Source organism: Cupressus sempervirens, chromosome 11, assembly GCF_028749045.1.
Source record: "Cupressus sempervirens isolate cs-2001-9-10 chromosome 11, ASM2874904v1, whole genome shotgun sequence".
Classification (NCBI taxonomy): Eukaryota; Viridiplantae; Streptophyta; class Pinopsida; order Cupressales; family Cupressaceae; genus Cupressus; species Cupressus sempervirens.
This window is the reverse complement of record NC_143128.1, coordinates 701,112,683-701,139,514: the sequence shown is the minus strand read 5'-3', so window position 1 is coordinate 701,139,514 and position 26,832 is coordinate 701,112,683. Positions and strand designations below refer to the sequence as shown.

The 26,832-nt window shown below is 36.9% G+C and overlaps 1 protein-coding gene across 1 annotated transcript in view; it reads left to right on the top strand.

The window, feature by feature from the left end:
* LOC149531620 (Nuclear transport factor 2 (NTF2) family protein) overlaps positions 1 to 25,344 on the top strand; it is a 105,697-nt gene extending 80,353 nt beyond the window's left edge. The window contains exons 3-8 of the mRNA XM_089809462.1: positions 6,746 to 6,829; positions 6,970 to 7,009; positions 24,374 to 24,442; positions 24,613 to 24,687; positions 24,887 to 24,921; positions 25,008 to 25,344. Of these exons, the coding sequence (XP_089665588.1) occupies positions 6,746 to 6,829; positions 6,970 to 7,009; positions 24,374 to 24,442; positions 24,613 to 24,687; positions 24,887 to 24,921; positions 25,008 to 25,143 (439 nt within the window). The 3' untranslated portion in view covers positions 25,144 to 25,344. The remainder of the gene's footprint in view (positions 1 to 6,745; positions 6,830 to 6,969; positions 7,010 to 24,373; positions 24,443 to 24,612; positions 24,688 to 24,886; positions 24,922 to 25,007) is intronic.
* Positions 25,345 to 26,832: the final 1,488 nt, after the last annotated feature.

Genomic DNA, 26,832 nt, shown 5'->3' with positions numbered 1-26,832 from the left:
CTTGGGACTAGAGCTCTTTCAAGTGACTACCATTTTTCTCTTCAAGTTGGTGCCTTGAAAGACTCATCTAGTTGCAACGATTTCAAAGTGTAATGCCCTACCTGAAGATCCTTGAAACAAGGACAAATAAAAGCCAATACATTTTTTTTAAAGGTATTAAGCATGGATACATGCAACTGATCACAAAGATCACAGCGGAAGAATCAACGAAACAGTCCAATCAACCAATGATCTCCAAACACTATTACTTACCAACACATCAATAACCAGCTAAGAAAGTTAAACAAACAAGAAACCCAAAATCTCCGAGCTATCAAGACATGGGAAGGGGCGCAACCCAATAGGGTATCCAAAACACCCTTCGAATCTCAACCGACAAGTCCGAAAATACCTGCTGTTTGCCCGAGTAGGTTTTTGCACAGAAATCAGGCGATACTTTTCCAGTATCATAAAATACTATACAATACTACCAAGAGATACTTGTCCAGTATCACGCGATATTTCTTACAACTATCGTGCGATACTTTTCACTATCACATGATATACTTTACTATTACTGTGTGATACTTTACGAGTGTCGCACGATAGAGCTTACTACCGTCGTGCAATCCAGTATCGCACGATATCTCTCTCTATAGCCGTGTGATACTTTTCCAGTATCGCCCAATGCCAAACTTATGTCGCCTAGGTTTGCAAAGAAACAACCCGACAAACAGTTAGAAGGGGGAAAGAGTTAGAACCTCCACACCGGGGAGTATCAGAACCACCATAGTCAAGGAGTAAACACTTGAAAGCATAAAGAAGATCAAATAGGTCTAACCTCTAATCCATCACATCTAATCCATAGCATCTAATGTAATCATTCGGAAAGCAAAATTGTAGTGAACATACATGTGCATAAATCAACTATCATAAGAAGGAAAGCACAAGAAATGAAGCCACCAAACTAAAAACAACCGTGCTTGTCTCCTCCCAACCATAGTGGCATCATGGGACCTCAAAGGCCCTAGCCATCCCCCGAGCATGGATCTCAAATTGCCAACAAGATAGTTGGAGTTGTTTCATGAGATCATTCTTACCAATAACCAACAAATAACATCATAAGAACAAGTATATCCAACATGCTAATCTACCAATAGCATCACTTATCCAAAGAAGTGATAAGAAACTTCATCTAGCAATATGATACAACATCATGATAAAGGAATGCATCAAGTAAACATGCTAAACATCATATAAAACATGATATCAATGCATCCAAAATAAAACATAAATCACAAGAGAACATACTCTGAATATATTGAAGTACCAAGTGAATATCCAGCACCGGCCTCAAACTAGAAGTAGACCATCTTTGTACACCGGTCCCCAGCAGTGGTAGGTAGCTAAGCCTCCAAACTACATGGAACTCGTAGGTCCACTCCCGCCATACTGATGGAGATAATGACCTGACCAAAATCACATAAAGCAATCACCCATGGCTAACACACGCCAATCAAGAATGTGATACCAACATCTCTATGCTCATGAAGACAATGCAATACATCAAGTCACTGGTCAAATCCACTATTGATAACTATGTAGGGACTCTAATGGAGTGTAAGTCGCTTGGCATCAGAAAGCCCAAGCTATATTGGGGGCGGAACGAATCCCTCAGGAAACCATCACACCATGCCCTCAGACAAACCATATAGGCATTCACTTATCTAATAGTTAGTTTTATTACCCATTTATTAATTTAGTTATGACTTGTTAGAACTTCTTCATGCTACCTTGTCGGAATACAACTGAGGTATACGAGAGAAGCCATTCCACACATTTACCCTACATACCCATGCTCATCTCACAATGAGTGCCCAGAGGCAATGCAAGTTTTCAACCCAACCCCAAATGAACAATCCCTCAACCGGCCTATATTCGAGACTTCAAGTCTCACAAGATCCCGTCAAATGCATTTGCATGTGCTCGTGTGTGGGCACAACCAACTACACAAAATAATCAAGTAACCAATGCAAGGGTTGGATATGAGAAATGCAACAATCAAACAAGTATAACAAACTCACTCAACTGGCCTATATCCAGGAGTATGGATTCTACATGAATCCCAATGATGCAACAAAACCATACATCATGAACTCACTCAACCGGCCTAAATCTGGGAGTATAGATTCTACACGAATCCTAGTGTCCATAAAATAGCAACATAACATCCAGGGAAACATGGAATACAATCCATTTCCACCATCCAAGGAGACAAATGCCAAAATCCCAACAAAATATGGGCGGCATTCAAACCGAGGCAAGACTAAAAAGCTCAAAACTCAAAGTTCTCGGATAACAAAAAAACTGAAACCCCAACTCAAGAATAGGGTCACAAGACCAGGGGTCCAATAAAATTCACCAAAGAAGCTCAGGTTCCCAATTCGGAAAATTTGGCAAAAGACATAAGTCCACAAAATCCACTATGGAAACACGAGTTCGGATCAGGAAATAAAATACTCCGGAATGTCCTATAACCATTTTGACCCCACAATCCTAATCATTAAGGCAAGGGCTACAAGATCAATCTCTAAATAAGCCAAACAAAGAAATGAGCGAAAACCCCGATGGCACGTAAAATGAGACATTGCCAAAACACCCAAAACTAAAACATCTTGGAATTCGACAAAATCAAAAACCCACTGATCAAATCTACCCAGCATCACACTTTTCAAATAAAATCATGGACCCGAACACTTGACGGAAATCCAACAGCATAACAACAAGAAAAAAAACCCCAAACCCACATGCTAAAAAGATCAAATGCTCACACCTGTCCAACCAGGTGAAGGGATTGCATAAAAACAAAGGGGAACACTAGTTCTCCACTCCCTAACATTAGTAACAAGAATTAGAAGCTAAAACAGAGCAGAACCATTAAAACTAGAAGGCCCTACCTCACAGCCAAAAGGACTAAAATAAGAAATGACACCATCAAATAATAGACCCGTCGAATACACTGAAGCACACGGCATAACAAGATCTGGCTACAAATCCAATGAGACCAATGTCACGACGATCCGCTGAGCCAATCTAACCCAACGAATAAAAAAAAAAAATGTCGTGAAAAGGGTTTTGACAATTTTCTCTCCAAGCATGAAATAACAAAATGAAAAGTGAACAATAAAGTTCCTTTTTGCCTATATAAGCACTTTTCCAAAGTGACTTATAAAATAGGTTATTAAAATGACTTAATAACCAACTGGCCCCTTAAACCCAAACAAATCAGGCAATTCCAATTGCGTGGAATTCGACTACAGCCAACTAGCCGGCAATAAAAAAAAGATTAAATCAATAAAAAATTCTCTTTGAGCATTAAACATCAATTAATTTAATCTTTTCTACGACCACTATGGAATCCTAAATGCATAAACACGCTCACAGGTCTAATCACATAATGCATCATGAATTTGGATTTACCAATTACCGGAGGATTAAAATAACAATAAAAGATACATCGACCATACAGGGATGATATTGGCTCAAACATGAAAGGTCTAATCACTAACTCCATGTGCCATTGTTGGGGATATAAGTCCTGCACAATAAACAAACACAATCAAGCATAGATGCATAATATATAATAGCCGAATCAACAATTATATGAAATCGTATAATTAAAGCATCTAATTAGTTTCATTAAAAAAATCTTATTAAATCGTTCATTTACACAATAGTAAAAGATTACTGCAAGAACGATGTAAGTATTCATAGCACAATCACATCATAAAGAAAGATCATCAAGGTTGCATCCATTAGGATTACTTACAAAAATCCAATGGGAGAGGCACTACACAAAGGGTTCATTGAACTAACAAATGCTTGATTAATTATATAGAATATTACTATGGGTAATGTTTAATCCAATTAGCTGATCTAAGGTTTTTGCTAAGAAAAAACTGAGTGCTGACTTGAGTTAATTGGTCCGTCAACTAATATTAGGCCTGCTTGAACTTACTCAAACGCCACTAGTTGAGTTTAGGGTTAATTAAGGTAGCATAGGGACCGATGAACGGGAAGAACTAACAATCAATCATTGTGGTTGTTTAGGTGGGGAGAAGGCCTCAAATAAAGAACAATGTGTGGGCTGTTTACTTTCAGCCTATGTTTTTGCTTTTACAAGAACCCTGGCTGAACTTGAATCAATTTGCATTGGGTTTTGATCATGGGCTGGATCTAAATTGCATTCTCTCTTGATCATACCTCAAGATCCTTGATATGGCTTGGGGCAAGATCTTAGGTGAGCCTAGGGAGAATCTGCTAGGTACCACAAAATCTATTTTTCCTGAAAACAAGTGAAAACAAAACTCGCTAACGTCAACTAACCACTTTCTACTGTCTTGATCAATAGTGGGGCATGAGATTTCTACACAACATCATTTTCCTTGTGCAGTAAGTGGGAGTGGCACCAATGCTTCTTGTCCTTCCTACAAATTAGGTGATGACATTGATGCTCTTGATAAAGAGTCACATGATATGTCTATCAGTTTTAGATATTAACCTTTGATGTCGACAATTGACATATAATTGCAATTATCAGCTATACCCCGTATCTAATTTTTTGTATTTTGTACAAATAATGTATATTTTTATATTTGTTTAGTATTCTATATATGTTGCAAAAAATCAGCAAACCACCAAATCCCATGCCTCTTCAGTAAACATAGCTTTCAGCACATTCAAAGATGCAATGCTTGGTTGATATAATTCGTGGGCTTAGAAAATTCAGAGTCAATTGAACTAACATGAAACCCAATGAGACATGAGGCTTAGCTAGGGTATCTTATTAGCCATTGACTTAATTGAGTTACAATCAAATAGATTTGCAAGACAAATAAAGTTCTCATTGAGACAACTTGTGGAGATATTGAGCTGAACTTAGAGCTTAACACCATACTTTTAATGTTGATTATAAAAAGGTTGAAGTTGGTTGCAACCACAAATTAATGAGACATCGTAATGATGAACATGAAAGGACGCTTGTCTTTGGATGTTGCTCGGTGATGGCTGTCTTTTGGCCTAGATCTATTGGATTTTTATATCTACCATTGGCCTGTTTTATCATGTCCCTCACTAAAATAAATCAGCTCCCAGAACAGTTTGTAATAAAGGTGTTTGTAGATAGTAGTTTTCCACAATCCATTAGAATTCTTAGCTGTGTTTTCTGGGTAGATTGTGTTACAATTTAATATTTGTTGTTAGACTGGGTAGATAGTAATAAAGGTGTTGTTAAACACCAAATTAATATTTGTATTAATATTAGATAAAATAAGTAATAGAATAAGAATAAATATAAAATTAAACTAAAAAGTAAGAAACGTAATATTCTGATTAGTTGCAAAGAGGATTCATTATCACATGTGGTCGTCATGATGGATGGATGGTTGATATTAATGAGTTGGAGAAGCGACGAACCTGCCTAGTCTCATTATCAACCCCAGTTGTTAGATAGTAGCCCCTCTCAATGCATTAGCAAGTAAAAGCCCTACTATTCTAAGGGAAAAGGTGAACACTCAAACATAAGAGCCTCTTATTTTCATTATTGTGTCCAGATAATGCAGAAGTTAGCTCCTAAGTTTGCAACTCAAAACTCCCCTTTGGATCTAGCTGCTGTTAATTACTCAAGATGGATTGTTAATTTCAATCCTTGAAAAGCAAAAGAGAAAGCAGTACTGAAACTGAAAGGTTTGGTACTTATTTTTCTGTCTAATTTTTCTTAAAAGTTATTGGAAGCAGAACCACATAACTGTTAACTGTGCATCTAGCAGGAATTGAGCCAGCAACTTCCCAATTATTGAGTTGGTTTCTTTTACCATTCATCCATCTTTGGTAAATTCCAAATAGGTATAAATAGGATTCTGCAGGCCCTTTTGGGATATGCAAGAGTTTTTGGATGTATTTCATCATTTTGGCTGCACTTTTAGGATGCTAACTGGGCCATGTATAAAGAGTTTAGACAGAAACCTAAACCCTTATAATTCCTTCAATATCCCGCAATTTAGTCAGGTGTTACAAGCTAGATGCTTTGAGTTTCTTTTTGGATTTTTGCTGGTCTAATGTGTATGCCATTCTAGCCTTGGCATTTTTTTGTTGTGTTTTAGTTATTTTTGGTCTTTTACTATCATTCTCTCTTTCATTCCAACAACTCATGTAATAGAACCCAACTGCATTATCTAATAAAGCATATTGAGTTTTCTTTGTTGTTGGGATTTTCCAGGAAGATATTTTTTTTGCTTGGGTATATTTTGTGCCCTTTATGTTGTTAATCTACTGAAATTTGTATAGATCTGTTTCCTGTTGCATCGTATCTCTTATTCAATGAGTGTGGATCTAGTATCTAGTGTCCTTTCACCAAAGATGGCCACAAATTCCTGTAACAGTCATGTATTCAATTTATAAGACTTATTATTTATAAAATGTTAAAATCTTGAGATTTCAGGTCAACCAAGACTATGACTCGGAAATTCCTTTCTACATCCCATTGTTGGTTTTGGAATTTATGTTAGCTTATTTCTTATTGATGGATGAAAAAGAGTTTTCAAATTATCATATACAAAGATGCAATACTTTTTTGAAACTAAGTAGTTGCTCCTTGATGTAGAATTTAAAATTATTTTCCAAGTTTGTCTGATAAGGACATCTAAAGGAATTTTAAAATATAGAAATTAAAGTTAGATTTTTTGACTCATATATTCATGGATTGCAGATATGGTTGCACAGCAAAAGCACATGACTTTGAAATTTATGCTCCTAATGCGACCTTTGAAGACCCTTTTATGAGTGCTAAAGGGTAAATATCTTTTATTTGTGAATGGGATGTTGGAAGGATGGGCTTTGTAGTTGAGCAGTATAAGATATGGCATCATTCTTCTGCATTGAAATTGTTGTGTTTCATACATTCATTGTTCTGGGTTTATTTTGGTTTCACAGAATCAAGCAGGTCAAGTCAGCCTTCTATTCCCTTTCAAAGGTGCTGTTCGAAAGGCCCCATAATTACTATTTCATCACTGCCCAGACTCTATTTCCTTTCTTTTTGAAGATCTACAGAGTAGATTTTGAGAATCAAAATTATCTTAACTTCATTAGCTACTTTCTTCGTAATGAATTGACATCCATATACACGATCGAGTACTTGTGTGTTATGTACCTATAAATAATTTAGCTGCACAAGTTGAAGTTGCATGGATACTTAATTTTTGATTAACAACACTTGTATTTTTCATTAAAATGTTGTTCGATACCATAACAGAGTAGATTTTTGAGAATCAAAATTATCTTAACTTCGTTAGCTACTTTCTTCATAATGAATCAACATTTATATACATGATCAAGTACTTGTGTGTAATGTACCTATAAATAATTTAGCTGCACAAGTTAGAGTTGCATGGATACTTAATTTTTGATTAACACTTGTATTTTTCATAAAAATGTTGTTCGATACCGTAAGACTTCAAATCTTTACATTTCGTAGTTCAGGCATTGGTAGGATACCTTTTCAATAATTCCTTATGCTTTTTTCCCAATGGATAACTCATGTCTCTATTTATTTTCTGAGTTCATAAATAAAATAATCTGTGACAAGTGAGTTTATCAATCTCTGTTGTTGTGTAAAGAAGGTTATAAATATCTGGAGCGGTAATTCATCTAACATTACATATTAATGCAAACCCACCTATCTAGATTGTCTATTACCCTACTGTAATGTCCCTGGATATTCTCCTTACAAATTACTTGCAAAACCAGTATTAGTATTGCATAACATCAAATATTAGTAAGAAATAAAATCTATTCTAAGTTAGTAAGGGAATTGATCCTAGGATTGCCTCTAGGTTGGGCATCATGCCGTTTTTCCATAGAGCACTCATCCAAGATCTCTTGGATGCGGACACCGTTATCCAAGCCTACGCATATGCATATGACTAGGTTTCAGTATATATACTGCCTATGGGAGATTAGGGAAACCATAAGTTCCTTTTATCCCCTTCAGATAGGAATCCATTTCTAATGAATATATAGTTCATTTTATATGGTAACCATATCTGCCTAAATTTAGGTATGAACTCTGAGACCATGGTGACCATGACAATCACTGATAGCCCCCCCTAAAGATATCAAGATCCATCTCTAATGAGCATTACACTCATCCTCTATGGAGTCCCAACCTCATCCCCGAGAATCTATCTCTAATGAACATTACATTCATCCTCTATAGAATCCAGGATAAGTGATTAAAGATATAATAAATAATTTGATATCGCCATTTTATTAGTTTCCATTTCTAAATTGTAATAACCCCTGCAGGTTATATCTTCTTCCAATACCAAAATCTCACTACTTCAAGGGTTAGACATTTCGTCAAGCAATTAGCAGGCAAGCTCTGAAACCTCTGAAAACAATACTTGGACAATAATTTGTTGACAGTGGCAAGTACAATAGAAATAATAATGCCAACAGTGTTCTAAAACAGAATAGCTAATAACAATTTAATGTAATGAATAACGGGTCTCATATACATTCCTTTTTACAACCAATTAACATAAAAGAATCTGAATCTGAACCTCCATATTAAAGACTGTTGGCAGGTTTCGATCTTGAGGCGGGTCCAGACTGGATCGTTTTGAGCTTCAGATACGTCCTTGTTTGTTCAAGAAAATTGCATCAACATTTAGCTGGTTCAAACCCGCGTCTTGTTCAATGAAGTCGCATCTGGTTCAGACCCTTTCCTTTGTTTCCTGCGGTTATTTACTCCACGCGTTTGCCAGCGATATTCACATGTGTTGAAGGAAGTCGTTGGAATTAAAATAGAAAATCGCTTCTCACGCCCAGTTCCTCCCAATCCCGAGTGATGCCGATGGACGGGTTTAAGTTTATTCTATCCGCTTCCTCTCCCTATTCCGCCCTCTATCGTTTGCATCTGATGCCGACTGCAGGTGATATATATATTGTTTTAACTTAGTTTCAAGCCCGCTGTAGTCTGCTACCGCTGATGAGAACAGAGCCGTATGGTTTCAAGAAAGTTCATATGACAAATTTGGTTGCCACTTCGACCAGATTTGGAGACTAGTGATCACAAATGTATTTCCCCAATTCGGCAATAGTAAGTTGTCTCCTCCAATATCAACAAATCATAAAATTTGGCTTTGAGCCATAGAATTTCTGCCTTGACGAGGTGACTGTAACGTCTCCTCCTATTTTGCAATAATTCGGATGATATCTCACACCCTCAAAATTGCTTACCTAAGGGAGTTTTCGTTCTCAAAGATAAATTGAGAATTTGCAGACCAAATGACTACAAATTGTTCCAACTGAAGAAGAAGTAAAATCCACAAAATCGCTTGTTCAAATGGGTGCCTCATGTCCTCTATTTATTCACTTGGTTGAGAAGTTCCGGAATCATCTTTTATAATGTACTTTTATTATTAAACTTTATAAAATTAAATTAATAACTTTATAAAGTTAAAGTACAACCTTAATTTAATATTAGAACAAGTAGGCCCCACTTACTGCATTATTATTCTCCGAGAGCAAAAAAAATGTAATCATCTGGAAATAAAATGACTCTCTTTCCAAAATCATTTGCCTACGAGAGTCGATGATAGGCAAATTCTCTGTTAGAGTTATGTCCTTAGAAAGGGGACATGACAGTCCGCCCTTCCTGAAATTGCTTGCCCTCAAGAAATCTCAAAGCTGGATGCTGCAAAATTGTTTCATTTTCCCAAGCAGCATCTTGAACTGGTAGATCTCTCCATTTAACCAAATATTCTCTGATTACCCTTCTGCGGAGCTTTTTTTCCCTGCTTTCTAAAATGAATTCCGGCACTAAGATCAATTTCCCTTCATCATCCAAAGGCGGTAATATGGTAGAAGGTACCACATTCTGTCCCAACGCCCTTTTGAGGCGCGATACGTGAAACACATTATATACTTTGCTATCTGCTGGAAGCTCAAGCTCATAAGCCAATTCCCCTATTCGCCTAGTGATCCTGAAAGGCCCATAATACCTAGGCTTAAGCTTCTCTGACCCACTCTTTTTAAGAGTAGATTGTCGAAATGGCTGGAGCATTAGGTAAACCATGTCACCCACCTCAAAGCTCCTCTCCGTCCTCTTTTGATCTGCGTATTGCTTATATTGATTCTGTGCCCGAGCTATGTTATCCCGTAGAGTGCTAATAATGTCTTTACTTTCTTGAATCAAATCCCCGGCACGAGGAACCCGGACATCACCCATTAATAAGTCAATAAAGCTCGGTGCATCATACCCATATAATGCTTGAAAGGGTGTCATCTGAATAGACATGTGAAAAGTGGTGTTATAACACTATTCACTCAAATAAATCCATCTTACCCGAGCCTTCTGCTGGTCAGCCACGTAATTCCTCAAGTAGCCTTCCACCCATTTGTTTACTATCTCTGTCTGTCCATCAGTTTGCGGATGATAACTGGTACTGGGTGTGAGCTCAGTGCCACATAATCGGAACACTTCACGCCAAAAATGACTCGAGAATCTACTATCCCTGTCACTGACAACACTGTGGGGTATCCCATGTAGCCTGAAAACCTCTCTGAAGAATACCTCAGCTACCTGTATTGCGGTATAGGTAGTGGTGATGGGAAAGAAATGAGCATATTTCGTTAGTCTATCTACCACCACATAAATGCAATTACGACCTTGAGCCTTGGGCAACCCGATAATGAAATCCATGGATATGCTTTCCCACTTCTGATCTGGAATAGGAAGTGGCTATAGGAGTCCTGCTGGGAAGGTGTGTTCTTGCTTATTCTGCTGACAAACAGGACACTCACGGACATACTGCAATACATCTGTCTTGAGTCCTTTCCAAGTGAATCTTTCTCGCACCTCTCTATATGTTTTAAAGTATCCGGGTTGACCAGCTATAGGTGAATCATGAAGAGCTCGCATAATAGACTGCTTCACCTTCGATCTTGGGACTAAAAGTATCCTGCTCTTGTAGATAATCAATTCATCCACAAGTGTATACCTGGTATCAACAATTGTCCCATCAACTATCCCAGATGCCCATGGGTCTCTAACATATTCTGCAATAATCAAATGCTTCCAGTCCTTAGAAATCTCAATCATCGAACTAAGATGTGGTCTGCGTGACAAGGCATCTGCTACCACATTCTGCGTGCCCTTAACGTAAGATATATCAAAATCATATGCCTGTAGCTTACTTACCCATTTCTGTTGTCTGTCATTGAGATCCCTTTGCCCAAGGAAATGTCTCAAACTGTTGTGGTCAGTTTTTATACAAAACTTACCACCTACTAAGTACTGCCTGAACTTAGCTAATGCATGCATGATAGTTAACATCTCCTTGTCGTAAATACTAAATGTTTTCTCTGGCCCACGGAGTTTCCTGCTCTCATATGCAATTGGGTGTTTGTCCTGCATCAAAACAGCCCCAATACCATCTCCTGAAGCATCACACTGGAGTTCAAATGGCTTCGAGAAATCAGGCAATGCTAGTATCAGGCATGAAGTCATGATCTCCTTAAATCTATCAAAACAAGCCTGTGCCTTCGCTGTCCAAACGAAAGCTCCCTTTTTCAGCAAATTAGTCATAGGAGCTGCGTGTTGCGAATATCCACAAACAAATCTGCGATAGAAGCCACATAAACCAAGGAACCCTCTCAGCTGTGTCAGGTTCTCAGGAGTAGGCCACTCCACAATAGCACGAATCTTATCAGGGTCCATCCGTACTCCTTTACTGATAATATGTCCCAAGTATAATAATTCGGTCATGCCTAAATCACATTTAGACTCTTTTGCATACAAGGACTCTGCTTGCAAGGTCTTCAATACTGTCTCTAGATGCTCCATATGCTCATGCCATGTTCGACTGTATACCAAGAGAATACCAACACAAATTTTCTCAACTGATGATTGAAGACCTTATTCATGGTAGACTGGAAAGTAGCTGGTGCATTGGTCAACCCGAATGGCATCACTACAAACTCAAAATGCCCACAGTGACATCTGAATGCAGTCTTCTCTATGTCCTGTTCTCTGACTCTAATCTGGTGGTAACCTGATCTCAAATCAATCTTACTAAAGTAGCATGCCCCATGTAGTTCATCTATTAGCTCATCAATCCGCGGAATAGGATATCTATTCTTAATAGTTTTCTTATTCAGCATCCTGTAATCTATACACATCAGAAACGAACCATCTTTCTTCTTTACCAAAACTACTGAAGAAGCAAAAGGAGACTTACTAGGTCTGATGTGTCCCATCGCGAGAAGCTCCTTGATGGTTTTCTCTATTTCATCTTTGAGCCTTTTCGGATGCTTGTATGGAGTGATCATGACTGGTTTAGCACCCTCTTCTAATTCGATGATGTGCTCAATCCCTCTATTAGGTGGTGTACCAGGTGGAATATCGCTGAATACCTTACTATACTTTTCCCTCAATATCTGTATGTCGGAATGATATTCTGTCTTTTGTTGTTCCTCCTGTGTAGGCATGAGAGTACACATGGCTGCCCATTCAATATCCTCATGTCTCACCAATCTTTCCAATCGTCTGAGAGAAATTGTTCGGATGTCACTATTCCGGATAGCTCTTAACACATGCTATTTCCCATCCACTTCAAACTTGATCTCCATGTCCTTGAGTCGAAAAGTGACCTCACCCAATAAACGTAGCCATGTCATACCCAAAACGATATCCAAGTCACCTATATTGACCACATGGTAATCCGTTTTGAATTCATAATTATTCAGGCATAACGGCATGTCTCTAACTATCCTGTTACACTTAAGAGTGTACCCATCAGCAACCTGTACTCGAAGTCCTTCGAATTCATCTGTCTTAATACCACGACGCTCAACCAGTCGTGCATCAATGAAGTTGTGAGTAGCGCCTGTATCAACCAAGTTGATCACCTTCTGTCCTGCTAAAACACCACGTAACCTAAAAGATCCCTCTTGCTGAATGCTAGAGAAACGCCCTTACTGTAAATGCAATTCGGGTTCCTCTTTTTGCTCTGAATTCCCTATTTCTTCCTCAGACTCGGAACTACTGTGATCATCCTCTTTTGCTGCACTGTCGGAATCCGACCCTTCGTAATATGCCCACATAACTCTGTTGGCCTTTCCTTTAGGTCTCAGAGGACAGACATGATCCCTGTCATATGGGCCTTTGCAATAGAAACATAATTTCTTCCTGCGCAAGTCGTTTAATGCTTCTGCATCCAGGGGTGTAGTAGATTTTCCCTTGGTTTCAATGCTCTTCCCTTTATTCTTATCAAACTTCTTATTGTCTCTAAAAGAGGTAGTACTTCGAGAGGTGAACCTATTAGAAGGTGCTGTAAGCTCCATACTCCGTGCTTTTCTCATGGCTTCCTGCAGTGTTGGTGGGTCAAATTCCTTGATCCATCCCTTGAGAGGTTCAGACAATCCTTCTCTAAATAAGATAACTAACCTTCTTTCAGACACATCCTGTACCATGAATGACAACTGCTGAAATTCACTAATATAAACTTCCAAATTGCCAGACTGTCTCAACTGTGCAAGGTCGCGAAAATAAATCTCTGGATCCTTCTTATCAAAACGCTCAACCAATCTATCCACAAAGTCCTGGTAAGATGTTACCTGATTGTGCTGCAAGGTAACCATCCCGTGTGACCACCAATCATGAGCTGCGCCTTCCAGATGCAGGGTGGCGTACCTAATGGCATCTATCTCTGTCATAGGTCTCAATGCCAAAAATGTATCCAACTTATGAACCCAAGCTTGCGCTGTCATCTGACCACTACCATCGAAAATTGGTAAAGTGAGTTTGCTAACAGCTCGCTGTAACTCACTATCATGACCTCCTCTAGGTCTCCTATTCTGGCGGCTGATCAAAGTTCAATAGTTCACGCACATGCGGGGGTAATGCCTGCCATTCTGCAATAGCAGCTCGGAGATCATCCTGGAAATCATCTGGCAAGTCATCTTCTCCTAACTCCTGAGCTTCTTCCCTTAGGAAGGTGGGACGAGTAGGCCTATTTGCTGTCCATGATTTGCGCCTAGGAGCACCTTGTGAGCCTGCTACACTTCTATTATCATGATCAGATGTCCCTCTACCTTGTTCCTGAATCCTGGGCTGAACAACTCTCTCCATTATGGTAGTCAAAGCTTGTAGTGACTGAGCTATTTCTTGCTGTCCGGTAGTCATGATTCTGTAAAACTCTCTGGCTTCATCGTCATCAACTCTGGGAAATCTTGGTGCACTCTGTGATTGTCGTTCCCCCATATCTCTGCCTTTATATCTAGTCCTCCTGCGAATATAATATCTGGAATATGATTGCATAAGATGTCCTACCCAACAGGATGGCAGGAACACAGCTCTGATACCACTGTAATAACCCCTGCAGGTTATATCTTCTTCCAATACCAAAATCTCACTACTTCAAGGGTTAGACATTTCGTCAAGCAATTAGTAGGCAAGCTCTAAAACCTCTGAAAACAATACTTGGACAATAATTTGCTGACAGTGGCAAGTACAATGGAAATAATAATGCCAACAGTGTTCTAAAACAGAATAGCTAATAACAATTTAATGTAATGAATAACGGGTCTCATATACATTCCTTTTTACAACCAATTAACATAAAAGAATCTGAATCCGAACCTCCATATTAAAGACTGTTGGCAGGTTTCGATCTTGAGGCGGGTCCAGACTGGATCGTTTTGAGCTTCAGATACGTCCTTGTTTGTTCAAGAAAATCGCATCAACATTTAGCTGGTTCAAACCCGCGTCTTGTTCAATGAAGTCGCATCTGGTTCAAACCCTTTCCTTTGTTTCCTGCGGTTATTTACTCCACGCGTTTGCCAGCGATATTCACATGTGTTGAAGGAAGTCGTTGGAATTAAAATAGAAAATCGCTTCTCACGCCCAGTTCCTCCCAATCCCGAGTGATGCCGATGGACAGGTTTAAGTTTATTCTATCTGCTTCCTCTCCCTATTCTGCCCTCTACCGTTTGCATCTGATGCCGACTGCAGGTGATATATATATTGTTTTAACTTAGTTTCAAGCCCGCCGTAGTTTGCTACCGTTGATGAGAACAGAGCCGTATGGTTTCAAGAAAGTTCATATGACAAATTTGGCTTCCACTTCAACCAGATTTGGAGACTAGTGATCACAAATGTATTTGCCCAATTCGGCAAAAGTAAGCTGTCTCCTCCAATATCAACAAATCATAAAATTTGGCTTTGAGCCACAGAATTTCTGCCTTGACAAGGTGACTGTAACATCTCCTCCTATTTTGCAATAATTCGGATGATATCTCACACCCTCAAAATTGCTTACCTAAGGGAGTTTTCGTTCCCAAAGATAAATTGAGAATTTGCAGACCAAATGACTACAAATTGTTCCAACTGAAGAAGAAGTAAAATCCACAAAATCGCTTGTTCAAATGGGTGCCTCGTGTCCTCTATTTATTCACTTGGTTGAGAAGTTACTGGAAGTTTTCCGGAATCATCTTTTATAATGTACTTTTATTATTAAACTTTATAAAATTAAATTAATAACTTTATAAAGTTAAAGTACAACCTTAATTTAATATTAGAACAAGTAGGCCCCACTTACTGCATTATTATTCTCCGAGAGCAAAAAAATGTAATCATTTGGAAATAAAATGACTCTCTTTCCAAAATCATTTGCCTACGAGAGTCGATGATAGGCAAATTCTCTGTTAGAGTTATGTCCTTAGAAAGGGGACATGACATAAATGCACCATTTTACATTATTGAATGTTGATAAGAAATAATAGTAATTATATATATATATATATATATATATATATATATATATATATATATATATATATATATATAGACACACACACACACACACACATATACACATATATTGTAAACTTACCTTCTGAAATGCTCAGAAATCTGAAACTGCTTGTCTTTTGAAGAATTAGCGATCTGCTGCTGCTACCTTTCCTTGTTTATTTTTCCTGTTTTCTTTTCCCACCTCAAACTTGGCTAAGGTTATTAATATTTATAAGAGGGAGGGAGAGGGATTCACATCCCCTCCTCTCAGTCGTACCTTTAGGTGTGACTGATCGCAGCCTTTGGCTGTGATTCAGTTACACTGTAAGGGTGTGTCTGTTCATACTTATATAATTTGCTGTGTTGTTTGTTTTAATAATTTCTTCTTTTTTTTAATATTTTAAAGGTGTTGTTCAGTATATATATATATATATATATATTTTATAATATATATATTATAATATTTAATTTTTAATTATTATTATTTAATATTATGATTATTATATATTATATAATATTATTTTATGAAAATTTTAATATATTTTAAACAAAAGAAAAACATTTTTATATTAAATTATGATAATTTTGATATATTATAATATTAAATTACAAAGGTACAATAAATTTTGATATATTAAATTTACAAAGGTACAATTTATATTCACAGATATACCCTATTCGAGGGTCATCACATTTTTCCCCCTCTCAACTTTGCTTGTCCTCAAGCAACTTAAGAACTTCCTCCTTTTCCCAAGTGGCATCTTCACTTGGTAGATGTTTCCATTTAATTAGATATTCTTTGATGGTGCAGTTTCTTAATTTCTTTGCCCGAGTGTCTGGGATAATTTTGGGACATAAGATGAGTTTTTCTTCATTATCTAATGGGATAGCAAGGAATTGTGTACTGCCCAATGACTTTCTTAAGTTGGGATACGTGAAACACATTGTGGATTTTATTGCCTTCAAGGAGTTCGAGTTCATAAGCTACCTCTCCAATTCTTTGTAATACCTTGTAGGGTCCATAGAAACGAGGCTTTAATTTTTCTGCTCCACTTTGTTTAAGAGTGGACTGTCTATATGGCTGCAGTCATAAGAACACGAGATCTCCCTTTTCAAAGGTCCTTTCTATGCGTTTCTTATCGGCATAGATTTTTTGTTGATTTTGAGCTTGATGTAGATTTTCTTTTAGGGACTTCATGATATCTCTATTTTGTTGAATGAAGTCTTGCGCCTTAGGTACATTACTCTCTGGTTGCAACAGTTCCCCGAAAGCTGGAGCTTCATACCCATATAGTGCCTTGAAGGGACTCATCCCTATTGACATGTGATATATAGTATTATAGCAATATTCTCCGAAATGTGACCTTCTGATCCAAGCGTTTTGTTGACCTGTAACATAATTTCTGAGGTAGCCTTCCAACCGCTTGTTTACTAATTCTGTTTGTCCATCTGTTTGGGGGTGGTAACTTGTGCTAGGTGTTAAGGATGTCTCGGCAACTCTAAAGAGTTCCTGGCAGAATTTACTAATGAACTTACTATCTCTGTCACTAATAATGTTGAGGGGAAGTCCATGAAGTTGGAAAACTTATTCGAAGAAAAGTTCAGCAACCTAATAGGCATTAGATTCGATAGAAACTGCAAAGAAATGTGCATACTTAGTAAGCCTGTCCACTACTACAAAAATACCATCCTTCCCTTGAGTTTTGGGAAAACCCGTTATGAAGTCCATCGATATACTTTCCCACTTCTGATGAGGAATGTGTAATGATTGAAGTAACCCGGCTGGATGGGTGAGTTCAACCTTATTACGCTGACATATCAAACATTCTTGCACATACTTTCGTACATTGAATTTTTTATTTTACCAAAAATATCTCTCTCTGATGTGTTTATATGTCTTATAGTATCCTTGATGCCCTACTAAGGGTTTATCATGAAATTCTTTAAGTATCTTATCTTTAAATTGGGAGTGGGGGGAAAGCATTACTCTTCCCTTATAATATATGAGGCTATCTCTAATTTTATAGTCTTCGTTGGGTAGGTTGCCTTTAATGATTTCTTGAGCCTGTGAATCTTGGTCATATTCCTTGATAATCCCTTCCTTCCAATCTTTAGAAATGTTGGTGATGGCATTAAGGTGAACCTTTCTGGAAAGTGCATCTGCGACTCCATTATTTGCTCCCTTCATATATTCTATATCGAAATCATAGGCTTGTATTTTACTCACCCACTTTTGTTGTCTATCATTAAGGTCCCTTTGGCTCAAAAAGAAGCGTAGACTGTTGTGAGTTGTTTTTACCACGAACTTCCCACAAACTAAATATTGATGAAATTTGACCAAGGCATGCATTATAGCCAACATTTCTTTGTCATAAATAGAATAGAGTCTTTCTGCCTCTGTAAGTTTGTAGCTTTGGAAAGCTATGGGCTATTTCCTTTACATGAGTATGGCTCCAATCCCTTCACCAGAAGCATCACACTATAGTTCAAAGGGTATGGAAAATCAGGAATAGCTAACACTAGGCAGGAGCTCATGGTTATTTTAAGTTGTTTGAATGCTGATTGGGCCCTCTCATTCCAGGTGAAAGCTACCTTTTTGGTTAGGTCCGTAAGAGGCATGGTGATTTTTGAGAACCCTTTCACAAACCGTCGATAATAGCTGCATAATCCAACAAATCCACTTAGTTGTGTTAAGTTTTTAAGAGTTTGCCATTCTTGGATTGCCTTAATTTTTTCTTCATCTACGCTTACTCCTTCCTTGCTGAATTTGTGCCCCCAAATAAATGATTTCCTCAAGTTAAAATTCGCACTTTGATATTTTCGCATATAGGGACTCTGTTTCTAAGATGGTTAAAACTTCCTTAGTGTGTTTGAGATGTTATTCCCATGTCTTGTTGTAAATGAGAATGTCATAAAAAAATGAGTAAAAATTTCCTTAGTTGTTGACGGAAGATATGGTTCATACAAGATTGGAAGGTTGCAAGTGCATTAGTGAGGCCAAAAGGAAGAACTGGGAATTCAAAATGGCCATGATGACAACGGAAGGCTGTTTTGGGAACATCTTCCTTCCTCGTCCTAATTTGGTGATACCTTGATCTTAAATCAATTTTTGAGAAGTATTTGGCCCCATGAAATTCATCCATTAGTTCATCAATTCTAGGAATAAAGTATCTATTTTTAATTGTCTCTTTATTCAAGGATCGATAATCTATACACATTCTCATTGTTCCATCTTTCTTTTTCACAAGGACTATCGATGAAGCAAAAGGACTGTTGTTGGGTTGAATATGTCCCATTTCCAATAATTCCTTAATGGTTTTTTCAATTTCTCATTTAAATTTGTGAGGGTGGCGATAAGGAGTGGTGATTACAGGTTTTGCTCCTTCTAATTCAATTGAATGTTCAAATCCTCTTTTTTGGGGTAGTCTAGCCAGAATATCTTCAAAGACCCTCTTATGCTTCCTAAGTATGGGGTGAATGTCGATATGTGTAGTCTGGTCATGGGTGGAGGATTCATCAAGGATCATACATTGAGCTATCCATTCTCATTGATTGTGCCGAAGAATTTTTCCCATTCTGTTACATGATACCATTTTTGGAGAGCCGTCTAGTTTTCCCTTTAATATTACTTCCTTCCCTTGGTGTTGAAAACATATCTCAAGATTTGGGCTATCCATTGTAAATCTTCCCAAGGAATTTATCTATGGCATTCCTAGAATGATGTCAATTTGCAGTTTGACCACAAAGAATTTTCTCTTGATTATATGATCTCCTATCTTGACTTCTAACTGTGGAGCAATTTTGGTACACTAGTCCATGGTGCCATTGCCCATGATTACTTCGAATCCCTCAAACTCTTGAGCTATCTTTCGTCTATTCACAAGTTGCTGGCTAATAAAATCGTGCGAGGCTCTTGTATCAACCAAGGCGGTTACATTCTATCCTTTAACAATTCCTTTAAGTCGGAAAGGCCTGTTCTCATTTCCTTGAGTGATGACAGCTAATTTCCCATGCTCTAAGTCCTCCATTCTGGCCCTTTTTGTGGATCCTCCATTGAATGTTTCCTCCAGATTATTCATTTGCCCTCTTTTGCATCAGTGCTCCTTAGTACACAGTTCCTTACACTTGAAGCATAGTCCCTTCTTAATGAATTCACCCCTTTCTTTACATCAATGGTCTTCATCTCATGGTTGTTGACAAAGAGAGCATTTTGTTGGTTCCCTCTTTGGTCCTTCATTTCGATTTGTTTTCAGGGGATTGATCTTTGCTTTTTTCCTTTGAAGTATCATATTCTATCATTTTTGCTTTTCAGATGGCTTCTTCTAGTGTTTGAGGTTCGAAAGGCTTCACCCTTATCTTGATATGCTCCTTATGACCTTTGATGAACATATAGACCCTTCTCCTTTGAGATATGTCAGGAACCATGACTGGTAGGCTTTGAAATTTGTTGGCAAACTCTTCAATGGTCCCAATTTGCTTGAGGTGGGTTAATTCTTGAAAATACTATTCTAGTTCTTTTGGTTGAGTCTACTGATGAGTTTTTGTGTAAATTCACCATAAGTAATTATACTCGTGTCCTAAAGTGATAATGCCATGATGCCACCAGTTATGGGCTTCTCTGGTTAGATGGATTACTGCAAATTTAATGGCATTTTCCTCTATCATAGGGCTGAGGGATAGGTAAGTATCTCAAGTTTTTGTACCAAAGCTTGTGTGGTTTCTTTCCTAGAACCATCAAAGTATGGTAGTGTCATTTTGCCTATCTTGGTGCGGAGGTCTCCTCCCTCATGATTTCTACGTTTGTTGTGGTTGGCTAGAATTTTGGTTTCATAGTATTCTTTAAAGGGAATAATCCTTTGGATCTCAGGTTCTAACCTTGCATACATTTGAGTTAGTTCTTCCACGCTATTTGCGGGCGGTTCACCTTCTTCGATAATAGGCTCTTCCCTTGGGAGGAATGATGGTAATGTAGGTCTAAGGAAAGAGTTTTGAGTTGAGTGCTCATTCTCGGAGTGATTAGATTGAGTATCTCTTGAAGCTGGAGTGGTTCTTTCATTTTGGTTATTATTGCTCATGTTTTGAATGGCTATTAATTGATTTGTCCTCTCAAATCTTTCATTGGTTTGTTCCATGAAGTTTCCTAATTCTTGGGCTAGTTGTTCCGCCATTGCTTTTCTTCCTCTGGTACATCGATTCGTTTGCATGAAATGGAGTCCATAGATTGGCAAGATTATGCTCTAATACCATTGTAATGTCCCTGGATATTCTCCTCACAATTACCTGCGAAACCAGTATTAGTATAGCATAACATCAAATATTAGTAAGAAATAAAATCTATTCTAAGTTAGTAAGGGGAATTGATCCTAGGATTGCCTCTAGGTTGGGCATCGTGCCATTTTTCCATAGAGCACTAATCCAAGATCTCTTGGATATGGACACCGTTATCCAAGCCTACACATATGTTTCAGTATATATACTGCCTATGGGAGATTAGGGAAACCATAAGTTCCTTTTCTCTCCCTCAGATAGGAATCCATCTCTAATGAATATATAGTTCATTTTATATGGTAACCATATCTGCCTAAACTTGGGTATGAACCTTGAGACTATGCTGACCATGACAATCACTGATAGTCCCCCTAAAGATATCGAGATCCATCTCTAATGAGCATTACACTCATCCTCTATGGAGTCCCAACCTCATCCCTGAGAATCTATCTCTAATGAACATTACATTCATCCTCTATAGAATCCAGGATAAGTGATTAAAGATATAATAAATAATTTGATATCGCCATTTTATTAGTTTCCATTTCTAAATGTACCATTTTACATTACTGAATGTTGATAAGAAATGATTGTGTGTGTGTGTGTGTGTGCGTGTGTGTGTGTGTGTATAATAAAGTTACCTTCTGAAATGCTAGAAATCTGAAACTGTTTGTCTTTTAAAGAATTAGCAATCTGCTGCTGCTACCTTTCCTCGTTTATTTTTCCTGTTTTCTTTTCCCCCCTAAAACTTGGCAAAGGTTATAAATATTTATAAGAGGGAGGGAGAGGGAGTCACGTCCCCTCCCCTTAGTCGCACCTTTAGGTGTGACTGTTCATACTTATATAATTCGCTGTGTTGTTTGTTTTAATAATTTTGTTTTTTTTAATATTTTAAAGGTGTTGTTCAGTATATATAATATAATATATATTATATATATTATAATATATATTATTTAATTATTATTATTTAATATTGTGATTATAATATATATATTATAATATTATTTTATGAAAATCTTAATATATTTTAAACAAAAGAAAAACTTATCTATATTAAATTATGATAATTTTGATATATTATAATATTAAATTACAAAGGTACAATTTATATTCACAGATATACCCTATTCGAGGGTCATCACACCTACTGCTAATAGGTATTACTTCTGGAATAAACTGTTGGATTTAGACCCTCTTCCTTCGAATATGGAAAGATATTTATTTTGCCAGAGAGTTCTGTATAACTTGGAGTTGTAGTTGGAACCTGTGGAAACTCTGCAGTTAATATATCTATTCAAATAACTATTTTATTCTGAGTTTAAAAATAAAATAATCTGTGAAGCGAGTTTATCAATCTCTGAAGTTATCTTGAAAAGGTCATAAATATGTGGAGTAGTGATTCATCTAACATTGCATGGTTCTTGCGAACCCAACAATCTAGATTCTTTATTCCCCTACTGATAATAGATATTGCTTCTGGGTTAAACTGGTGGATTCAGACCCTTTTCCTTGGAATGAAAAATTACTTATACATCTTGAAAGTTTTGTATAAGTTATAGTTTTTTTCTATAGCTTAAGAGTTGTAGTTGGAAGCCATGAAAAGTTTGCAGTATTTATATCTGTTCAGGTTTTTTGAGGGTTGCCGAAGGTTGAAAACTTGAAACTTCTGTCTTTCAAAAGAAGACATGCTCCATGATACTTTTATTTTTTAATTATGAATATCTTACCAAAGCAAGGTATTAAAGTTCTGGAACTATTAACATTTATATGATTCTTTTTTTGAAAATCAAGTTTCCTTTCAGAGCAACTCAAATATATAATATATGTCGTTACAAAATCATCCTCTTTCTGCAACTCTTCTCCAAATTAAGCCTATTCTTGCTTTCACCAAGAACTGGTCGTCAGAAGATATGAAGCTTTTATAGTCACTTATATTCAAAGTATTTGATACATTAACCATTTCATCATTTGCATCACTCTCATCCTTAACCATGGTTCATTTCATCCATTTGTTATCAAGCTTCTTATGATTCACATTTGGCACATGGGCATAGGCAAGTCCTCACATTGAATGCTTTACAGGGAGTAATTTACTGTTTATGGGGGTGCTGCATTGGTAGTCTATCTTGAATGTATGCAGACTAACTTGGTGCAAAATGAATCTGTTAAATTGTTTCTTCAACATGCACAAGGGACTCTCCAAAAGTGTTATATTCTTTCTACGACACCATTCAGTTGCAGACTATAGAGCACAATGTGTCTAACTTTGATAAAATTGTGTATGCAGTATCTCTTAAAGTTAATTCAGAGCCATACTTTCCACCATTGTCTCACATTTCCCTCTTTTAAAAAATATTCTGCATTTTTCCCATATATGTTGAAAACAATTTCAATACTTCTAATGTTTATGGATTTCCTTTCAAGAAATATATGAACCAGATTATTGAAAAGCCATCTCTGGAACTCAGAAATACTTATTACTGGAACCGTAGAATGTAAAGCAGTGCTTCCCAAAGTTGTAAGCATTACAAATGGCAATTGCAACAGGCATACCCAACTTTGTTTAGTTTTGTCTTATAAAAATATTTAATTTTCAGAAACCCTTTAGTTTTAATTAACTTAACTATGGTTAGTAGCAACTTTCATAACTACCTTTACCTACAAAAGGCTTCATTTTTTCTCATGTTATTGTGTGTGGAGTTTTGTAAGTGTGTCTTAATAGTTTTCTTAAAGCTATTTAAAAGTTTAGGTTCAATTATAGTGAGGGTAAGTCATATCAAAATACGTATCTCTCAATGTATTTATATAAATTTAGGTTTCCCAAAACAAAAGTATGCTAGTTGTAGGGCAATGTAAAGGTCTGGATTGAGATGAAAAAAGTGAAAAAAAAATTGGAACTAGGGAGTATATTAAAAGAAATGCTACTTAAACAGTGCGAAAATACTGCCATTGTGGCACCCTAAAAAATAGTGTCATGCAATGCTTCAAAATAGACATTTGTATAAGGATGTTTTTTTAATGTTGTTATGTGCAAACTCTCCTGTTGAATATCAGTTAAGTACCTTGTCAATGACTAACCAATCAAAATGTGTAAAGATGAATATTTAGTTTATGAAGTCAAGTTTTCCTTCTATAGTATCGTTATTTAATGATTTTTAACCTTCGTTATGGAGTTGTGTCTTGATTCCATCAGTAGATCTGAAGCCGTAAATGCATGCTTATAAATTGCTTCCAAAAGTTGGAGTGCATCTGCTAATAAGGCATTGCATGCAGTTTTTAAGCGAAGGAAAAATTGTTGAATACAGTGTGCAAGAAAATGAAACTTCCCCTGGAACTGGAGAGGTGATTTTACAAGGAAATATCTTAAGCATTATTATACATATTTCCCTTCAACAGTAGCTATAATAGTTGTTGAAGCTGAATAGATCTATCGTTCTTGGTGTCTTCTTTCGGTTTTCTCTGATGAAATTCATGATACCTACCTCTTCAACCTACAAAATTGTCTGTTACAGATACTAATTGACAACAAACAGCACTACAAGGTCATGGGGCAAGCTATTGATTTAACATCTTTGATTGCACTTAAGGTATAAATACTATTTCATAGAATTAAAATGGTTGTAAATATTTGAATGCATTGATATGTAACTCCCAGTATTCACCACTTACAATTGAAATGGGAGGAAAAGTTTGATGCATACATGTATTATTGTAGTACGATTGCTATTGTTATCAAGTTCCCAGCCATAGGTTACAACAGAAATGATGATGGATGTTTCATTACAGGTTGAACATGGAAAGATCATTCGACATGAGGACCGGTAGTTATCTTATCCTGTCCTGCTCCAGCTCCCTGGTGTTGAATGGAATGTGAGGACTAACAGTGGCAGAGGCTTTGTGGTTGCAGGTGGGGTAAGGGAGTTCTGAAGGATAGGCGTACTGTAAGTGTGCCATTGGTTGGGCGTGTGGCAGAGGGATTCCGCAGGTGTACAGGACTCATAACCCATGCGATGATGGGCTTTGGAAAGGATCCAACTCCTTGACATTAATATCAATCTTGAGTATCATGTCTTTAGTTTTTAAGAACATGCTATGTAATGCCACTGCTTGCTATGCAAACTTTGGCCTTTTAAGTTTGATTTCTGTACTATTGTCATTGATAGTGGAATATATAATTCTCAATTTATTTTGTATAGTGTGTAACATGCTTAACTATAGTCTATAAAAATAGAAAGTTCTAAATATTTTTTGATAATTTCAAATAGAATAAAACTTTCACCTACCTATCATTTTAATAGAAAGAAACTATTTCTCTTTTGCATGAACATGAAACTTATCTACAACTGGATTAACTACCTTCAAGTGAATGGAAATAATATATATATATAACAGAATCGTCTTAACATGAACAAGAATTTAACCAACAATCTACAACTGCTTTAAATGAAATGGAATATAACTGAATAACTACTTTCATTTGAGTGATAACATGATCCATTCTGGAAGTTTGGATTTTCTGATTTCCTGAGAGAGAGAGAGTCATCAGAGGCTTTACCTCCTAGCCATTGACCATTAGGCTTCAGCATAACTTCACAATCTGACCTTATACATGAGCTGAAGAAACTAGACTTAGGGGTCTACTTGTCACCTAAGTCTCTAGTGTTTAGAACCTACATTGATCTTAGTCAGCAACACTCTCTTGGCTCCATGCTTTGAGTGTGATTTCCCTGATTAGATGTGTACTCTTGGTTCGCGTGAATGAGGGCTGCATGCTTTTTGCATTGTGCCACCTTGGCCAAGGTTTATAATATGCAAGTATTGCACTTGATGCCGTTAGTTTCACCACTCTTACTCATATACATCAGTCTATTTAACTTTTAGGATCTCCACAACCCATCTTAGACTAACTGCATCAGTCTATTTAACTTTTAGGATCACCACAACCCATCTTAGACTAACTGCCCATTTCCAGCCAATTAATTAAATGACCTTAAGGAACGGTGACCTTATTGGTATCTGCTAATGTCTATGGTTCGTAACATACAAGATACCATCCAAGGGAAATTCCTTCCTAACAAAACTCTGTTGCTAAAAATCATTTTTTAATATGTGTCTCTATAATTCATTCATTCCAATTTGTTCCCTAGCACAATTATTATCTAGTTCCATTCCCTTGCTGGTATGTTACAATTTATTGTTTGATAACCATTCTGATCAGGATTTGATTTAATATTTCAAGTAAGATGATTCAACTTTCTTTATGATATGTTGTCATACTTGTTTATTAATGTGGTTTGACCAACAAAAGAATCAATCATGATTTACGATATCTACATTATTATTGAGCTATTATCGTTTTAGATAGTTGTAATTCCATTCATTTTAGATAAAAATTCACTGAGTAGCATAACAATCATATGCAGGTAATATTGGATAACTAGAAACTATGGATGAGTGTCATAACCCTCATTATGCAGATTAAGTAAATAATAAAACTTTATTTATCAAAGGAGATTTCTATGCAAGGATAGATTGAGCTTGTTGATAGAAGGCTAGGGTGTTACGACTTCCATGCAATACTAATGAATGCCACTGTCGATATTCTACAGATTCATAACTGATATGCAGGTTCATAACTGACATATAAATTCGTAGCTGGTACATAAATTATGCAGAATTATAATTGATATGCTCGACAAGACTATGGGTTCTCCTTATTCTCATATTTGAGA